At 38.4% G+C, this 16318-nt stretch overlaps 1 protein-coding gene across 2 annotated transcripts in view; it reads left to right on the top strand.

Annotated features, from left to right (window-relative positions):
* The first annotated feature begins 548 nt into the window (after positions 1-548).
* Positions 549-16318, top strand: part of SMPX (small muscle protein X-linked) — a 52409-nt gene continuing 36639 nt past the window's right edge. Inside the window, exons 1-4 of one of the 2 annotated variants that reach the window (XM_030933524.1) lie at positions 718-915; positions 3369-3430; positions 4556-4612; positions 14995-15081. In XM_030933524.1, coding sequence (XP_030789384.1) covers positions 4568-4612; positions 14995-15081 — 132 coding nt within the window. In that variant the 5' untranslated portion in view covers positions 718-915; positions 3369-3430; positions 4556-4567. Of the gene's footprint in view, positions 916-3368; positions 3431-4555; positions 4613-14994; positions 15082-16318 lie in introns of both variants that reach the window. The other variant, XM_010370131.2, reaches the window with a different exon arrangement.

The following is a 16318-nucleotide window of genomic DNA, read 5'->3' as shown; positions in this document are numbered from 1 at the left end:
GATTTGGAAGTTTTCTCTTTAAAAAATGTTTTGCCTTGTACCTGCTCCTGGCCCTTGTCATATTTAAAATAGACATTTCTTCTTTGTTCTGTTGTCTCATGTGCTCTAGGGTCAAAATCTTTGTCACTAGTAGAGGCAGTAGAGCAGAGTGGGCAGGGCTCTGGGCCCTGGAACCTCACCAGCCTGTCGGTCTTGGACCATTTTTGACCTACAAAAAGGGCAATGTCATATAGTTCAACTTAATAGGATAATTATCATTATTTGGTGACTATTTGTTGAGTACTTATTATTAAGTAACTTTAACAGCTCCCAAGTGACCAAGCTAGGATTCAAGCCTTGTTTAATGTCACTACCCCTGCTGAGAGGCATGGTGCCATGCTGACACCCCACCCCACCCCCCCAATTTTTATTGAATGCTCATCTTCTGGCATCCAGGTAATAAAGCTAAAGATAGACTTTTCCTACTTTTTGAACTTTGCTATACCCCCTCAGAATATATGAGAAAATGCAGCCAGCATCTTCTGGAAGATTAGGAGGGCACATAAGATACCATAGCCACCTCCTGGCTGACATTTGAGCCCTGCTTTCCGCACGGTCAAGCCTTTTGGAGGCAGCCAGCGTATGGCTTGTATCAAACTCTATATTTAGGAAGAACAACTGTGAGCTATGACAGGAATTCTCTTTAACACTTAGCCTTAACGGTTTAAGTTCCCCTCCAGCCCCGAGCCAGGAGCAGCTCTCAATACTGGGAGAGGCACAGAGCACTCGAGCTATTTCAGCCACATAGAAAAGCATCGGAATTGAGATCGCAGCTCAGAGGACACCGGGCACCCCTTCCACCTTACAAGGAGCTTTATATTCTTGCATCTGGCTGCCTGGGACTTTCCTTAGGCAGTAAACAAATACATAAAGCAGGTAAGCAGAAGGACCCAGCTCCCAGCAACTGGGTTTTCTAAAGGAAATTTCCTTGATACCTAACTTGAAGTGACTACTTTTAACTTTGTAGGCTTGTAACCAGTGAGTATAGCTTCCTTGTAAATTCATTTTTCATTGGTGGTATTGCTGATTCTGTTTATAAATTGTGAGGGGTGAGGGTGCTGAAAGAATATTGAACTACGCAAATACTGAAGGGCAGTTTTCATCGATAGTGGCAATAATAAAATGTCCACAGTCTAGAAATTATAACTGTGACCTTGAAGCTGTGCTGGCCAGGATTAGTCGGTCAGCTGCAGATTGATTGAAGCCCTAAGCCAAGAAATCATCAGAATTTGGGCCAGAGAAAAGCTATAATGCTAATTCTTTGATTCACCAAAATGCAAATGATTGCCAGAGTTTTTATACAGTACAAGTTTAAAATGATTTTCTCCTTTCCCTAAGCACTAGGCTTGGTCTTAATGATAAAGTTCTATCAATGATAGAACCATCTTTTAAAATCTTCACTTTGGTCACAGTATTCCCATACTCAGCAGGGTAGAGGGCAGCACTCACTGTCCCTTTCTATGTGGGCACCAGGTTCTGAAGCATGAGAACACTAAGAGTACCTCTTTCCTCTCAGCATATTTAAAGCAGAGTGAATAAGGAGTTAGTCAGTTCAGACAGCTGAACATCTTTCTACACCCTTCTCAGGAATTATTTTTAGCTACAGGACAGAAGATAATTCCCTTTGAGGTGGAGCTTTACCCACTTATTCGAACTTTAAAAAGAACAAACAAAGCTCTTATCTCTGAATAGTGATTGATTTTCCTCTGAATCCCTTCTTATTAAATGAGTGATATTACTATTGACAAATTTTTAGTAAGTCAAAGAGTTCTATTTAGAAGTCAGATATTAGGTGCTACCCAATCAAAGACAAGCAGGGATATATCATAGGTGACTCAGCATACAGACCATTAATGGTCCCCACCGACTTAAAGAACTGCCAGGAAAACTCAGCGGTGCTCAGCTGGCAAGCGTTTTCATTATATTATAGGCTTTGTAAAAGTCAGTATACGCCTTGTCAAACTTTCCATGTTTCAAAACTTTAGCCAGAACCGGGAGACATAGTAATTGAGTGCTGTAAAGAGTACCTCTCTGGATGAAAAGCGGTGGCCCTCATGGGAGTGGAGTGTGTATCTAAGGCATAGTTTTCTTTTCTTGGTCCGGGGACGAAGCATGCAGATGAAGAAGGAAGGTGTGTTCCACACTCTACATCCCTGATAGAGGTGACTGCATGGCCAGGGAAACAGGGAACACTGTCTATTTTTATTCATCAGTATGCTTTGCCCTGATTTCTCTGAAAATAATGAGGACAGCAGGAACTGCTGCTGAACTGATTTACACAAATGTTATCCAGCCTGTTTGTGAGGAATGAGAGTTGGGATCTGACCAGCTTTCTATAGATGTCTCTTTCAAAGATTGACATGCATGTTAAGAGATTTGTATGCAAATTGGAATATACCAAAATTATACAGGAGACAAGGCCCATCCATTCTTGAGGCTCAGAGGTTCACACAAAAGCAGCAATCCAGTAGTAAGTTAAATCAGTCCATTGAAAATATAAAATTGGTTTTTTAAAAAAATACAGTATAACATTCACTGACTAATTTTAAAAAACATTTCAACTTGCTATTGTCATAACATAAAGAAATTTTCTAATCTCTGTTTCAAACTGATATACAATAACTTTTTGGACAAGTTCCCAAGTGATATTAGTTAAACTTTAGTTGTACACACACAGAGAATACCATATGCTGAGATATTTAAAGTTCTGTGAAAATTATTGCTTTGTATGACTTCTAACAGCTTTTGAGGAATAAAAACATTAAAAATTAAGCTACCAAGCTTTTCTTTTTGGAATTAAGCTGTGTGTCCTAGATCCACAAATTAAAAATCCTTCATTTCTTTATGACGCTGCAGGAAAGACAGCAATCTATTTGAAACATATCATAGAGAAAAATGTATCCTTGACTGTTCCATTTGTTGTTGCTTTTTAATTTTGTAACCATATTAAAAATAATTCTACCTAGACCCTTATGCATGGAGGCTATATCTATATGTTACAAAGACATTCAGGTGAAACTTTAAAAAAAGAGTTCTATTGTTTTCATGTATGTGGCTCCAAAAACTATATATTTGGATACCCTGAGTATAGAGGTTTTTAAAAAATATGGAATTGTTTCACTTCACATAATAGAGCCTAAGACTTTGGAGATTTCAAAAAACTTTTTTTCACAGAGTTCTTTTCAGATCTTTTATCTCTACAGGTGTTGGGGAACATACCTATAAAAATTATTACTCTGAACTTAAAGCTGGAGATGAGTACAGCACTCCAAGGTCATTAGCTATGGATGATGGTAATAAACAATAAATATTTGCATCATTCTTTACAGTTCACAAGGCCTTTTCAGGAGCATGTATGTCATATGGATTCTTACCACAACCTGTGAAGCAGGTAAAATTTAAAGAAGAGGAAATGCGCTTAGAAATATTGAGTGACATTGCCCAGGTTACACAAGATGTGTGGCAAATGCCAACACTGCTTTTTGCATTCTTTTACTCACCAGTGAACACATCACTTACACCAGTTGATAGACCTCGATCAACCTGTTTTACAGTTTGGGTTTAAAACACAGCATGGTTTGAATTCAATGAATTTTTAATTTTTCAGTTGGTCCTGCTGACATTTAATAGGCCAAGCTACAAAAACAGGCCAGAGCTGGGCCATTCCCTTCTCCCCTATCTCCAGTAAGTTGCATCCCGCATCCCCTAATGTGCTGTAGTCACTGTGCACTAAATCAGGTCTCACATGCTTAAAGAAAGCAAAAGTCCTTTGGGAAGGAAGCACTTCTACATCTTGAGGATTTGATATGGTCATGTGTAAGTCTTCCTTGCCTCCTAGAAAGAAAAGTTTACAGGTGAGGCTTGCTGTCTGCCTGTGTTTACAGAGCCTGGGCTCTGTATGAGGCACCTGGTTGAAAGCATAGGGTAGGGGCACACAGAGCAGGAGATGGGACCTACGTCCTCAGAGCATCTCCTAGGTTGCTGGGCAGAACAGATACTGCACAGCAAGTAGAGAGCATTGCAGCAGTTAAGGAAGTGGTACAGGCCATTTCTTTTTGGGTGTTCAACAAAGAGGAGGCACTCCCAATGAACTATAGCAGCCCTGGCAATTATGAATTCAGATTAAAAGTTCCGTTTCAAACCAAGAACTTCAGAGGCCCGGAACAAAGGTGTTTTATTCCCACAATCTCTTTGCTTTGCTGCTCTTGGCAGAAGGTCAGGAGGGCAGGGAAGGAGATGATAGCACCTTTCAAGTTTCTGATTGTATATCATTAGCATCAGGGGCGAGGCGTCTCACCATTTCTCCTCCTGAATGATTTATCCTGGCGCTCTAGTGTTCCCTCACCCGAGGCATTGGGAAGGAGAGTCTCTTAGTAACTTTGGAAACTGAGACTGAAAGAATATATGGCCAGTGAAAGGGGTGACTGCCCAGTTGAATCATGAGTTAAATTCTAATTTATCAAGACTGAGAATCTGAATGCTGCCACCTCTAACAGTTTCTTACTTGTTTTTTTAGGGATAAGACTGCATGAATATGTCGAAACAGCCAGTTTCCAATGTTAGAGCCATCCAGGTAAGTAGGTATATTTGTATTTTAACAACAGCTCTGCAACTTCTTGCCTGATTGCTTAGTAAGTCATTTCTGGTGATTGTTCACTCCTAGCTCATGATGAACTTCAAGAAGAAAATAAAGTTCTTCATAAGATTTGTAAGGTACAATTGAGAAAGGATATAAAACCAGTTAGGTATAACTGAGACAGGAGAAGTAAGCTATTTTTGTTTAATTGTTCTGAATTATAAGACAATCAGTCCATAAGTGAGAATTAAATTATCTTCTAAAAAATGTAGTGTGTATGTTTTTTGATATGTTTTTGATGTGTTCATTGATAGAGGATATATTCAATTTTATTTTTAATTTCCAATTGATATGTGCGCAAACAGATGAGTCACAGTTTGTTGACTCATCTGTTTGAAATACATCTTTCTTTAAATAATATCCTTTTGTAGTTAAGTGTCCTTCCCAGGGCTTGGGTATTTATCTTTTAAAATTCACATGTTATTAGTTCTCCACATGCCCTCCCAGCAAACAAATTCCTTGGTTGTTTAAACTGACTTAAGTGTCACCCACAAAAAGGGAAGGAGGAAGCAGGCATTTGGAAACAAAAATACAATTATGAAAATAACTTTCAGTATTTGTTTTTACTCAATACTTAATTTGTTATTTCTCTTAAGGGCTCTGTATTTGACTCTCAACGGGCTTCCACCCTGAAACTCTGGGCACAATGCTTTATTGTAAAATTCCATCTTTCCATCAACATGGACCCTGTCTGTGCTTTCTCCAAAGGAACTTTTTTCTTGGACTTTCCTGAATACTGCAGGTCATGTGGCAGTTCCTGAATATTTTAGGCCTGATGTACCATCACAACAGAAACACAATCATAAATGGTTGACTGTATTGTGGAGGGCTGTGCTTGTGGCCAGGTTATAAACACGTCATCAAGGGGTTTAGAAATCCTAGCAAACACCACTGATAGAAGTAGGTGGAGGGACAGATCTTTCCTTGTCACGACTAATACAGATCCTTAAATTGAAGAGGTTCTTAAGTGGCAGGATGTACAACAACCTCTGGAAACATGTCATTGAACAAACCACCAAGTAAGGGCCTATGCATTTGGCAAGATTCCACTCTGCATTGTCACATCCAGCCCTCTGGTGTCTACCTAGTGAGCCTCTGACTTCCATGACAGTGGTAGTGGAATTATATTTTGTATCCCAGACCTGTGGACATCCTTGAGCCTTTGAATCTTCTCTTTTACCCAGTGTAGAAGCAGTTAGTAGCATGGGCTCTGAAACTATATTACTAGGGTCCTTAATCCAACCTGGACTGGTGTAAGATCATGGGAAAATTACTCTCCCTAATTGACCTCTCTGCGCCTCTATTTCCACATCTGTAAAATGGAGAAAAAATAATAGTATTCACTTCCTAGGGCTACATGTATAAAATGCTTAAAACGGCATAGTAGGCCGGGCGCAGTGGTTCATGCCTGTAATCCCAGCACTTTGGGAGGCTGAGGTGGGCGGATCACGAGGTCAGGAGATCAAGACCATCCTGGCTAACACAGTGAAACCCTGTCTCTACTAAAAATACAAAAAATTAGCCAGGCATTGTGGCACATACCTATAGTCCCAGCTACTCAGGAGGCTGAGGCAGGAGAATCGCTTGAACCTGGGAGGCGGAGGTTGCTGTGAGCCGAGATTGTGCCACTGCACTCCAGCCTGGGCAACAGAGTGAGACTCCATCTAAAAAAAAGGAAAAAACAAAAAAACAGCATAGTAAGCACACATTGAGTGTCAACCATTATTAGAATTATTATCATCATTCAGGAATACTTTATGTCAAAGTTGTGAGAAGTAATATCTTTTAATCACTGAATTTGAACCTCTGGAAGTGCTAAACATAAAAATTCCTTTTTATTTTTTCAGGACACAAAACCAGTCTTCTCTCGGGCTGCCTTTTTTCCCTCTTACTTTTAAAACAGAAAGTGTGTTAGTTTTTCTTCCTTAATGGTCCCTGGCCTCCCTCAAATCCACACTGAAAATTCACTAGCATTTTATTTACTAATTTTGACCTTGATATATTTTTAGATTTGTAATATTTTAAAAGCTGTGACTGACTGTTCTCAGTAGCCGTTATTATATCGCATTACAAAAGATCCATCCATTCTGCCAACAAAGGCAATACAGCGGTTCTTTATAGATGTGGTATTGCCTCTTTCGATATATTTTATGCCACACAAAAGGCCCACTTTAATGCAGCTTCAAATGAAATATTATTTCTTGTGGGTAAATAGGATCAGCACTATCTGATATTTTCCTATTATCTTTGCATTAACCTTAAGTAGGGTACATGAAATAAAATATGAACATGGTTACACCATACACAATGGTTTATAGTACGGACATTATCTAGGTTAGTCTTGTCTGGAACAAATAGAAGCCCTGATTAATAAGGGACTCTCCTCACTGTAAATACCATTTAAAGCTCTGAAATGTTCTACTCCATATCTTCTAGTCACTTATTTTTATTAGGATTTTATCTCCAATTCAATTCATTTGTTATTTCCTGAGTGCATAATATGTGCCAGGCACTGTGCTAAGTGTAGGGTATACACAAAGATGAATTGATCCCTGATCCATGTGTTTGAGGCGCTCAAGGTCTCCAGTACTTACTAGATGCAAGACTTTGGGAAAGTTATTTAGCCTCTTTGTGCCTCAGTGTCCTCATCTATCAAGAGAAGAATTAGTAACAGTCTTTATCTTATAGGATTACTATGAAGTTTAAATGAATTTAATGCTTGTCAATACTCAGCTCAGTGCCTGGTTCACCATAATTGCTTAATAAATATTAGCTATTATCATCATTCACCACCATCATCTACTTCAACAGCTCCCAAACTATGTTCCTTGGCATACTAGTTTTATGGGATGTTGTTATAGATTAGAGGCTAATATGGTTTAATGTTTGAAAATTTTTCTCAGAGTCCATAACTTGCTAATGGCATCAAGTTATTTCTAAGAGGGCAGAAACATATGCAATGTTTTCTAAACATATTGGACCTTTTCAGTGACTATCTTACAAGATAGTGTTTTGCAGTGCAAACTTCCAGAAACAATGACTTAGATTTCTAGTGTGTCTGGCTTGGGTGAATTTAAGTTACTTTTGACCATAGTTTGAACAGTCAGGCATTTCAGGAGTTGAATTAATGCACCTCCAGACAACATGGAGTCAAACAGTTACAAATCTCTGCAATGTTAGTTCACCTTTAGTCCACCTTTCTGTAAAATGGGGGCAATCATACTACTTAATAGGGTTATTATAATGAATAGACAAAATAATCCATGGCAAGTGCCTGGTTTATAGTATATAAATTCCTTCAGAGATGGGCCTTCTAACTATCCAAATAATGCATGGAATGGCCTTGGCTTTGTCTTCAACTTATTCCATCTCCTCCATGCACCAGAATAAGAGGGAGGCCAGAACTAGAACCACCCTTACAGGAGGTAGACAGTAGTCTTTCACATCCACACTGAAGAAGAGATGACTTTTGAATTGTAAAGGGATTCTAATCCTACACTTCTCTTTAGTTGTATTAGTTAAATCTCTGCCGGGGCATAAAAATATCCTGAAAGAATCAGTTGATTCTTTCTTAGCCTGGAGAGGGCCTTTGTCCCCTAAGCAGCTGATAAAGTTCTATGCCAGAGGTTGACAAATCTTTTACATAAAGGACCAGATAATAAATATTTTAGGCTTTGTGAGTTGTTTGGTCTGTTCCCACTACTGAGCTCTGCTGTTGTACCACAAAAGCAGCCATAGGCAGTATGTAAATGAATGACTGTGGCTATGTCCCAGTGAAACTTTATTTACAAAATCAGGTGGTGGACTGGATTTGGCCTGTGGGCTATAGATTGCCAACTCCGGTTCTGGTCTCTCCAGGCTGCTTCTTACAACCCCACTGTTGGTGGGAATTGAGCTGCAACCAAGGTAACATCAGCACACTCTGCATATTGGGTCCTCTCCCTCAAATGAAAGAATTTGACATGACAGGTGGTGGGGAAAGCTAGAACTGCTGGAACCTAATCCCATCAGCGATCTGTTTGGTGACTCTAATGAGACCAAGTGACACCAGCCACTGGCAGCACCTGCCTGTCTTTCTTTCTCCTGAACACACCCACTTTGGGAACCACCACAGGCCTCCTTAGGGCCCCAATTCACACAGAGCCAATCTTCTCTGGATTGTCACTGATCCTTTCTCTCCACCGTTAATGAAAGTAAGCTGAGTATTACTTGTCCTCTTCCATGAGATCTGAGAACTTCATGGCTAACCAAAAAAGAGTCCTGTGCCCCAGTCTTAGCTCTACTGTGTAAATTCACACCCCTGGTCCTTGTGATCTTCAAAGGGAGAGGCTTCAGTTAAATGACTTCTAAGTCTCTGTCCAGCTTGTAAGTCTGTGAACTTCTTGAGAATAACTTCTAAGGTTTATTATCAGGATGACAATAATAGTTTCAGTTTATTCAAGGTTTACCATATACCTGGCCCAGTGCAGTGGGATTTCCATGGATCATAATATTAGGTTTAGAAAAGTGAAGTAACTCCCCCAGGATTATACAATTTGTAAGTAGGATAGTCAAGCCCTAACATCAGTTATTCAGTCTGATCCCAAAGCTTGTGTTTGGAACCACTCTGCAATGCTGTCTTTACTTACTGTCCCCACCATTGGCACAGAGAGTAAGGCTGGAGGAGTGGGTGTGGACCATCTTAAGGATAATCATAAGCACCAAGGCTACTTGAGAGGCAATTACCGTTTTATGGACGCTGGGTGCCTCCCTTTTAAAGAACTCAATATTTAGAAACACTGTCGGCATTTCAGTAAAGAAGATAGTCTACACTGATTAAAGTCACCTTAAGAGTAAGTTGCCTTGGAGTTAAAAGTACAAAGTAAAGAGAGGCAATGATAAACATGGTCCTGAAATTCAAACAACCATGGCTAAATCAACTTAAGCCGTTTGTAAAACTAAATCTAACTTATGATACATTTGAAAAAAATTATATGAGTCCTACATCATTAGTGAGTATGTGGCTTCTTAGCATGGGAAGTTTTCTGTTGCTACCCAATCTATGTGTAGAAGAGAAAGAGAATATTCTGACGCTCCATGTTTCAGTACTTCTTTCCTTTCCCCACTAGTTGTCATTGTTCTTCCACTCTTCTTCATCTAGGGCATAATGTGGAAGAAGAAAGCAGTTTCCATGAAAGATGAAAATATTTACAGATAGGCATTAAAGACTCTAAGTGTTTCCTGTGTAGGATTTCCAGTTTAAAAATGATTCCAAATATATGACAATCATTGGTATAGAGGAATAGACTATCACCATCCATTGTTAATCTGATAGATTAAAGCTAAAAATCATAATGATCATACATGCCTTCTTTCAATATTTTATTTAAATTTAAAACATTAAAAATTAACTTTCATTTGCCATTTGTTTTAATGTAGAGACAAGCCCTTTTCTTTGATCATAGATCTACTGTTTCTTACATAAACCACTATAATACATTGTTTATGATTTCCAATGCTGGTTTCTTTTAAGTGTATTAAGAACTGGAATGTAGGAGTCTTACTCTCAAGTGGGTTCAGTATTACCTCCAGCTAATGACCATTGCGGCTCTGCCTAGCTCTATATTTGTGACATGAGGCAAAGCAGTCATACACTTGCAAAAAGATGTCATGTTTTTTTATATTGACATCCAAAAGCACTTCAGAAATACAACCTGCCCCCGACCAATTGTGCACATTATCTTAATAGCTGTACAGTACATTCTTGAAATCTGCCTTTCTCTGGATGATGAGATTACAGTTGAGTCATTCAGGAAATTATTGAAGAGAACAAAAAAGTGTTGAGAACAGAGCAAAAATAAAAACATTTTCAATGTGAAACATCATGGGTGAAGAACACTGGCAAAGTAGAAGTTTCTCAAAATTGTGTTATGTGGGAAAGTTTTCCGTGTTTTGAATCCACTCCACATTTCAAGAATCCCTAAGCAGTTATGCATTCCAGTGATAAAGAATTTTATTTTAAAATAAGTTGACTATATTTTAGTAGGTAGATATGTATGTGTCTCTCATTTTATGTTAATATATCAAACAAGAATCTCATTTTCTAATCTGTTATGAAAAAACAAACCTCTTTCTGAAGTCTTCTGTAAAGATGCTATAAATCTCAAAATGTCATATCTTGCTCCGTTCAGAGAACGACTAAGACTGTGAGAATAGGAAAGAGCAGAAAGAAATAATGCAAAATGCAACCCTGTAGAATTTCCTCTGCCCATACTACAGAAGAATGGCATGGGGGAGGCTATAGATTCTGGCAGGAGCTGCTGGAATCCTTTGAAAAGTAAAGATCGAATCAGTATGGGGTCATCTGAAACAAATAATGCATTGGGAGGAAACTCCAGAAGCCTCTGAACTGTTCAGAAAACTCACAGTGGGTTCAGAAAAGGAGAGACAGAGTGGGGACAAAAAGGGAGGGGGAGATAAGAGAACAATGACTGTGGAAAGCAAAGTTCAATAGGAATTGTCAGTACCCAGCCGGCTGGCAGCTATCAGAATCCAACCCACTGGGGAAAGAAGATGTCATTCCATTGTAAGCCACACAGAAAGGGGTGTGGAGGAAATATTGTTTCCAGAATCCTCTGGGCTTAAAGCCCGGAGCCAAGCAAAGAGAACAATACAAATAATTAAGGGAGTAGTGGAATTAACTTACAGGGAATTCTTTCTACTTTTCTTCACCTAGTGAGATCAAGTGTAGTATTAATTTCACATCAGATAGGTCTTCTATCAGGGAACTGTATCCTATTCTGGCAAAAGATGATCTAGTGGATTTTTTTTTCCATTCCCAACTTGGAGGATGTAACAAATTATATATAGCTTGGGAAAGTGATGCACCAGGTCTGCTGCATCAGGGGCGTATTTTTAAATCTCTAAAATGAATAAACCTCAAGGAGGGAAAAGAAATACAAAGGATTGCATTACAAAAGGAAAAAAAGAGACTGCTTCCTTTGCATTTACATAGAATCTGTGGGGAGAAGGAAGCTTAACCTAATATCAACTCTAGGTCATTGATGTTAAACATTTTCTGTTTGTTTATTCTTTCATAAAAGTTTAGCTTGTATTTTAAGCCTATTTTTAGTAGCAAATACCATACTCAATTTGTAGGTAGAAAAATTAGTCGCTGAGAAAGTATTTCATTTGTGTTTAAACACAGAGTAAGTCAGTGAAAGAGACAAAATATGACCCAATTTTCTGGCCAATGGAATAAAAACCGAGAGCTACAGATCTACATATTTTCATCAAATTCAAATTATAAGGAATTTTTCTTATGGCTATAATTTATTCTATGACTTGTCACTCAAAGATTACTGCCCTACAATTATACTAATGAAATATCTCTAATCGTCTTGTTAATAGTATAATGCATGCTGCAATTGACAAAGCATGCCTCTTATACTCCCTTATTGGTGCACATTATGATTGAATGTTCGACATATTTTCAGGCTGCTTTGGTTCCTGTCAATATCTGCTGTCAAAAAAAAAACAAAAAAAACTCCATTTAGGTTTTTCTGATTTCTTGAGTGATGCTTTTAAAGAAGAAAAAGTGTCAAGTCGGTGAGTTAATGGCTCTTTTCAATGTGGCTTTTCTTTGGTATCTATTATGAAATTATCCATTTTATGTGCCCCTTTTCAAAGGCCACTCTCAAAGGGTAAGTCTCCAATATCAGAGCTGCTTTAGAGAATTTTAGAGCTGATGAGAGCTATTTTTGGCCACGTGAAAAGAGACGGGTTTGAGAGAGTGAGAAGGTCTGTCCCTAAAGTCAGGCAGCTTCCATTTGGAATCTTGCCTTTTCCTGGAACTATATGTATGACCTTGAGAGAATTAGCCTCTCCGAGGATTCATTTCTTCATCAGTAAAATGAAGATGATAATACTAACCTCAAAAGTTTGTTGTGAGGATGCAGGTATTTAAACCCTCCACCTCTGCCTGCTTTGCACTGTAGATATTCTTACAGTACTTCATTTGAAGGAAGGAAGGGTTCCCTGGTTAAGACGTTTGAAAACCATTGGCACAGCCTAACATTCATATTACAAATGGGGACAATGAGACCCAGAGCAATTGTTACTTTTTCAAGCACAGATAACTTGTGGCAACTGCTAGCATTAGGCTCTTTACACTACTGTAAGCCACCCATGAAACATGTAGAGGCCACATGGGGGCGCATCACTAAAATTAATCTCCAAACAGGAAAAGTAGTCATCTCATAACATGCCCTTCACAATATTATATTATTCTGAATGACCTTTACATGTCCCCTTACTAAAAACTACAATCTACTATAGAGCATATATACTTGATTAAATGAGTTAATTTAGCAATCAAGTCTTTCAGAAACAATATGATAACTTGAGCTCACCATTAGGAAGATGCCCCCTGTAGATGCTTAATAAATGGGTTGGGGTAGGGACAATTTAACTAAACTTTTAACTGGTTAACTTTTTCCCCAAATAATCTCTATATTGATTTTTCCTCTCTTTCATCCAAACTGTAGTGATGGAAATAGTCTATTGGTCCAATATGGATTATCTCCTGTATTATTTACACTGTCTTGATCTTCTTTATTCAGGCCCCTATGATATTTCATCCAATCTAAGATGCTGTCAATTGTAAAATACCATTATTTTACATCCTGCCAAAATAAAGCAAATGTGCCAACTAAAATTGTAGGACACTGCTGGTTGTAAGACACATTCTGACCAGAGATATTAAAAGAGATGCATCTTGGAATTCATGGAGTATGGCTCCATATTTGCCACCACATAAGACAAGTCTTTCTCCTCTCTTATGCTCCCTCCTCCTCCCACTCTAGGCCACCTGGTATTTCCATTACACGTAAGAATAGCATAGAAAGCTCAGCCTTAGGTTTTTAAAATGCTTTTCTCTAAAGTTGTGCTGGGTTTATATTTTAACATATGTGGTACATACTGATTAAAAATACTCCTTGGTTTGTTGGTACTAGGAATGGCTCCACGATGATGTACCTCTCTGGTTACTTTCCACGAATACTTTGGATCTATTTCTTTCTGTGGTATCAGCATTATTCTAGTAAGGATGGGGTGTTTTAAAGCTCCTGGGTAGGAAAAGTCACCTCCTGCTCCTGAAGGGAGCACAACACAGACCTGCCATGTTGCATGAACATGGACACTGGATGCTTCCTGTTTCATAGGGTTAATCATTCCCCTGGCAACAGAGCTTGTACCAGGCAGTTCCAAATGGGACTTACCACACTTCCTAATAACTTCCTTTGGTGTGGTGCCAAAATCATACAATCCATGTCATAAGATAAAAAAATATTTTGCTCCTTTTGTTCAGGCATCATTTACATGCATAACATCAAAACGAAATTTCAACTTTCAAGCCCACATATCCAATTACTCATAAGGCAACACTTTATCTTCAGTGGAAAAATATTGTATTCTACTTTAAAATAGTATTTGATGGTTGTTTTATGTGAGTGATAATACTGGTTGAAGACATTTTTGATATGCATTACATATTTTCACCATTTGACATCAAATAAGTATGGGCAAAATTCAAATTTACACATTATCTCACCAAGTTCAAATTACAGTGTCAATATATCCCTACCTAATTTAATGTTTAGAGGATGTCATGAAGGTATTTTATGTTTACCACTGATGGAGATTAGTATGTTATCAACATAAAAAAGAAGAGTCAATGAGTGGTGATACAAAGGGAACTTGGCCAAGTACCCTCTTTACTCCTTACTGACTCATACAAGTACATGTTGGGAAGAAGGTAGAAGAGTGTCAATTTCAGAGACTAAGGCAATAAAGTGCAGGACATTATGGAAAGGAGGAGGTAGCTTAGGACGTGTAAATGTCTCCCCTCCCACGTGGTAAATTTGAAGGACTGGAAGGAGGGCTAAGGTGTGGGATGACTTATGCAGATGTTCTTTCCTCCTTGCCTGTCATTATATGTTCCCTCTTTATCCTTGAGAGAGAAAAATAATATGCACCTCAGGAGGGCAACAGCCAGAACAAACTGTCTTCCAATTCTTCCATCCAACAAGAAATTGTAAAATCACTGCACAGACCTAAGCATGTGTAATAAATGAAATCTGTAATAAATGTAATCTGTAATAAATGGAAGTCAAATTTTCCTTTGCATATTTTTATGCTGTCATTACAGCAATTTTCCTGAGATAAAAAGCTTTGAAGATGTACTTTTCAGATGCATTTTTCTTCACAATGATTACTGTCTCAGAATGTCATTGCAATTTCTTACTTTTCTTGAGCTAAACTTACCCCATTTTCTCTTTTAGGCAAATATCAATATTCCAATGGGAGCCTTTCGACCAGGAGCAGGTCAACCCCCCAGAAGAAAAGAATGTACTCCCGAAGTGGAGGAGGTGAGGAAACCTCAGCTCTAAGAACACAGCAATGTTTTTCCTTTCTAAAATCTTCACTAGAGGGGGCAGAGGCAAGGCAAGGGCTGGCTCTCCAGGACAAGGGAGGGGGCAAATGACTGTGTGTCAAGGAATCACATACAGTATGTACGTTTCTTTAGTTGTCTTACTTAGTCAGCCCTGAAATGCACTGCCTCCTCCCTTCCCTTCAGCCAAATTTAAGTACTGTACCTGGCACCATTATTTGAAGGTACTGAGTTTAACTTCCAGTCTGTTGATTGACTGATTATTTGATTGATTGATTGATTGATTGATTGTGTGTACGTGTGTGTGCGCGCACATGTGTGTGGTGGGGAGGATAAAGCCTCTGATAAGTTTTTGGTCTAGCAGTAGTCACTAGATTGGTAAGTTTTCACTTGGGATCATTTATCCAACTGAGCAGGATGTAATAATATTTAGTAGAGCTTCTGATAAGTGGGAATGCAGGAAGTAAGCACATTAAATTATTTGGGGATTCAAATAAACAACAAACAAACAAAAACTCAATCTCTAAATGTTTCCTTTGAAAAGGGTACTTTGCAAGGGAGTCTATCAAGCCTCCATTTCTGTAGTTTACCTCTTTCTAATTCTTTACTTCTCCCCCAAATTCAAGTACCCGGTCTGCTAAATTGGAGGCTACAATTAATAATGAATGCCATAAAAAGGGAAGAGTTTCTTCTTCAGATGTTTTTATTTCTTACCCAATTGTAACTTTTCTGCTGAAACCTGGAAGGTCTGATTCTGAAAAAAGATAGTGAAGGTTTTGGAACATTTTATTAGCACAAGACATGGAAAATGGAATCAAATAAAGCCACAAGGCACAGCAAAATGTATTTCATCTTTTTAAAAAGGTAAAAAGGCTTTTAAACTTTACCAAGTGACATTTTTGGTATTTGTCCCAAAAGAATATCTATTACCATTTCAAAGGTTCCTAATAAAACTTTGTTCTGCCTATAACCTTTTTTTCCTGTGAATATTCCTGATGTGGTCCTAAATTAGTGGTTCCAGTCTCCTATCAGTAGAAAGATAATTTTTGAAAGGAAGAGATGGAGTATTTGAGTGATATCATCAAGTGCCGGAATTGCAGCCACTAAGTCACTCTTGATGAATACAAATTTTGAACATACCAGTTGGAAAGACCTGGCCCTACTCTGCTTTTATGGTTACATAATCTCAAGTTCTGGTGCTGTTAACTTTGCCA

Source organism: Rhinopithecus roxellana, chromosome 7, assembly GCF_007565055.1.
Source record: "Rhinopithecus roxellana isolate Shanxi Qingling chromosome 7, ASM756505v1, whole genome shotgun sequence".
In the NCBI taxonomy this organism is placed as follows: domain Eukaryota; kingdom Metazoa; phylum Chordata; class Mammalia; order Primates; family Cercopithecidae; genus Rhinopithecus; species Rhinopithecus roxellana.
This window is presented reverse-complemented; position numbering and strand designations above follow the sequence as displayed.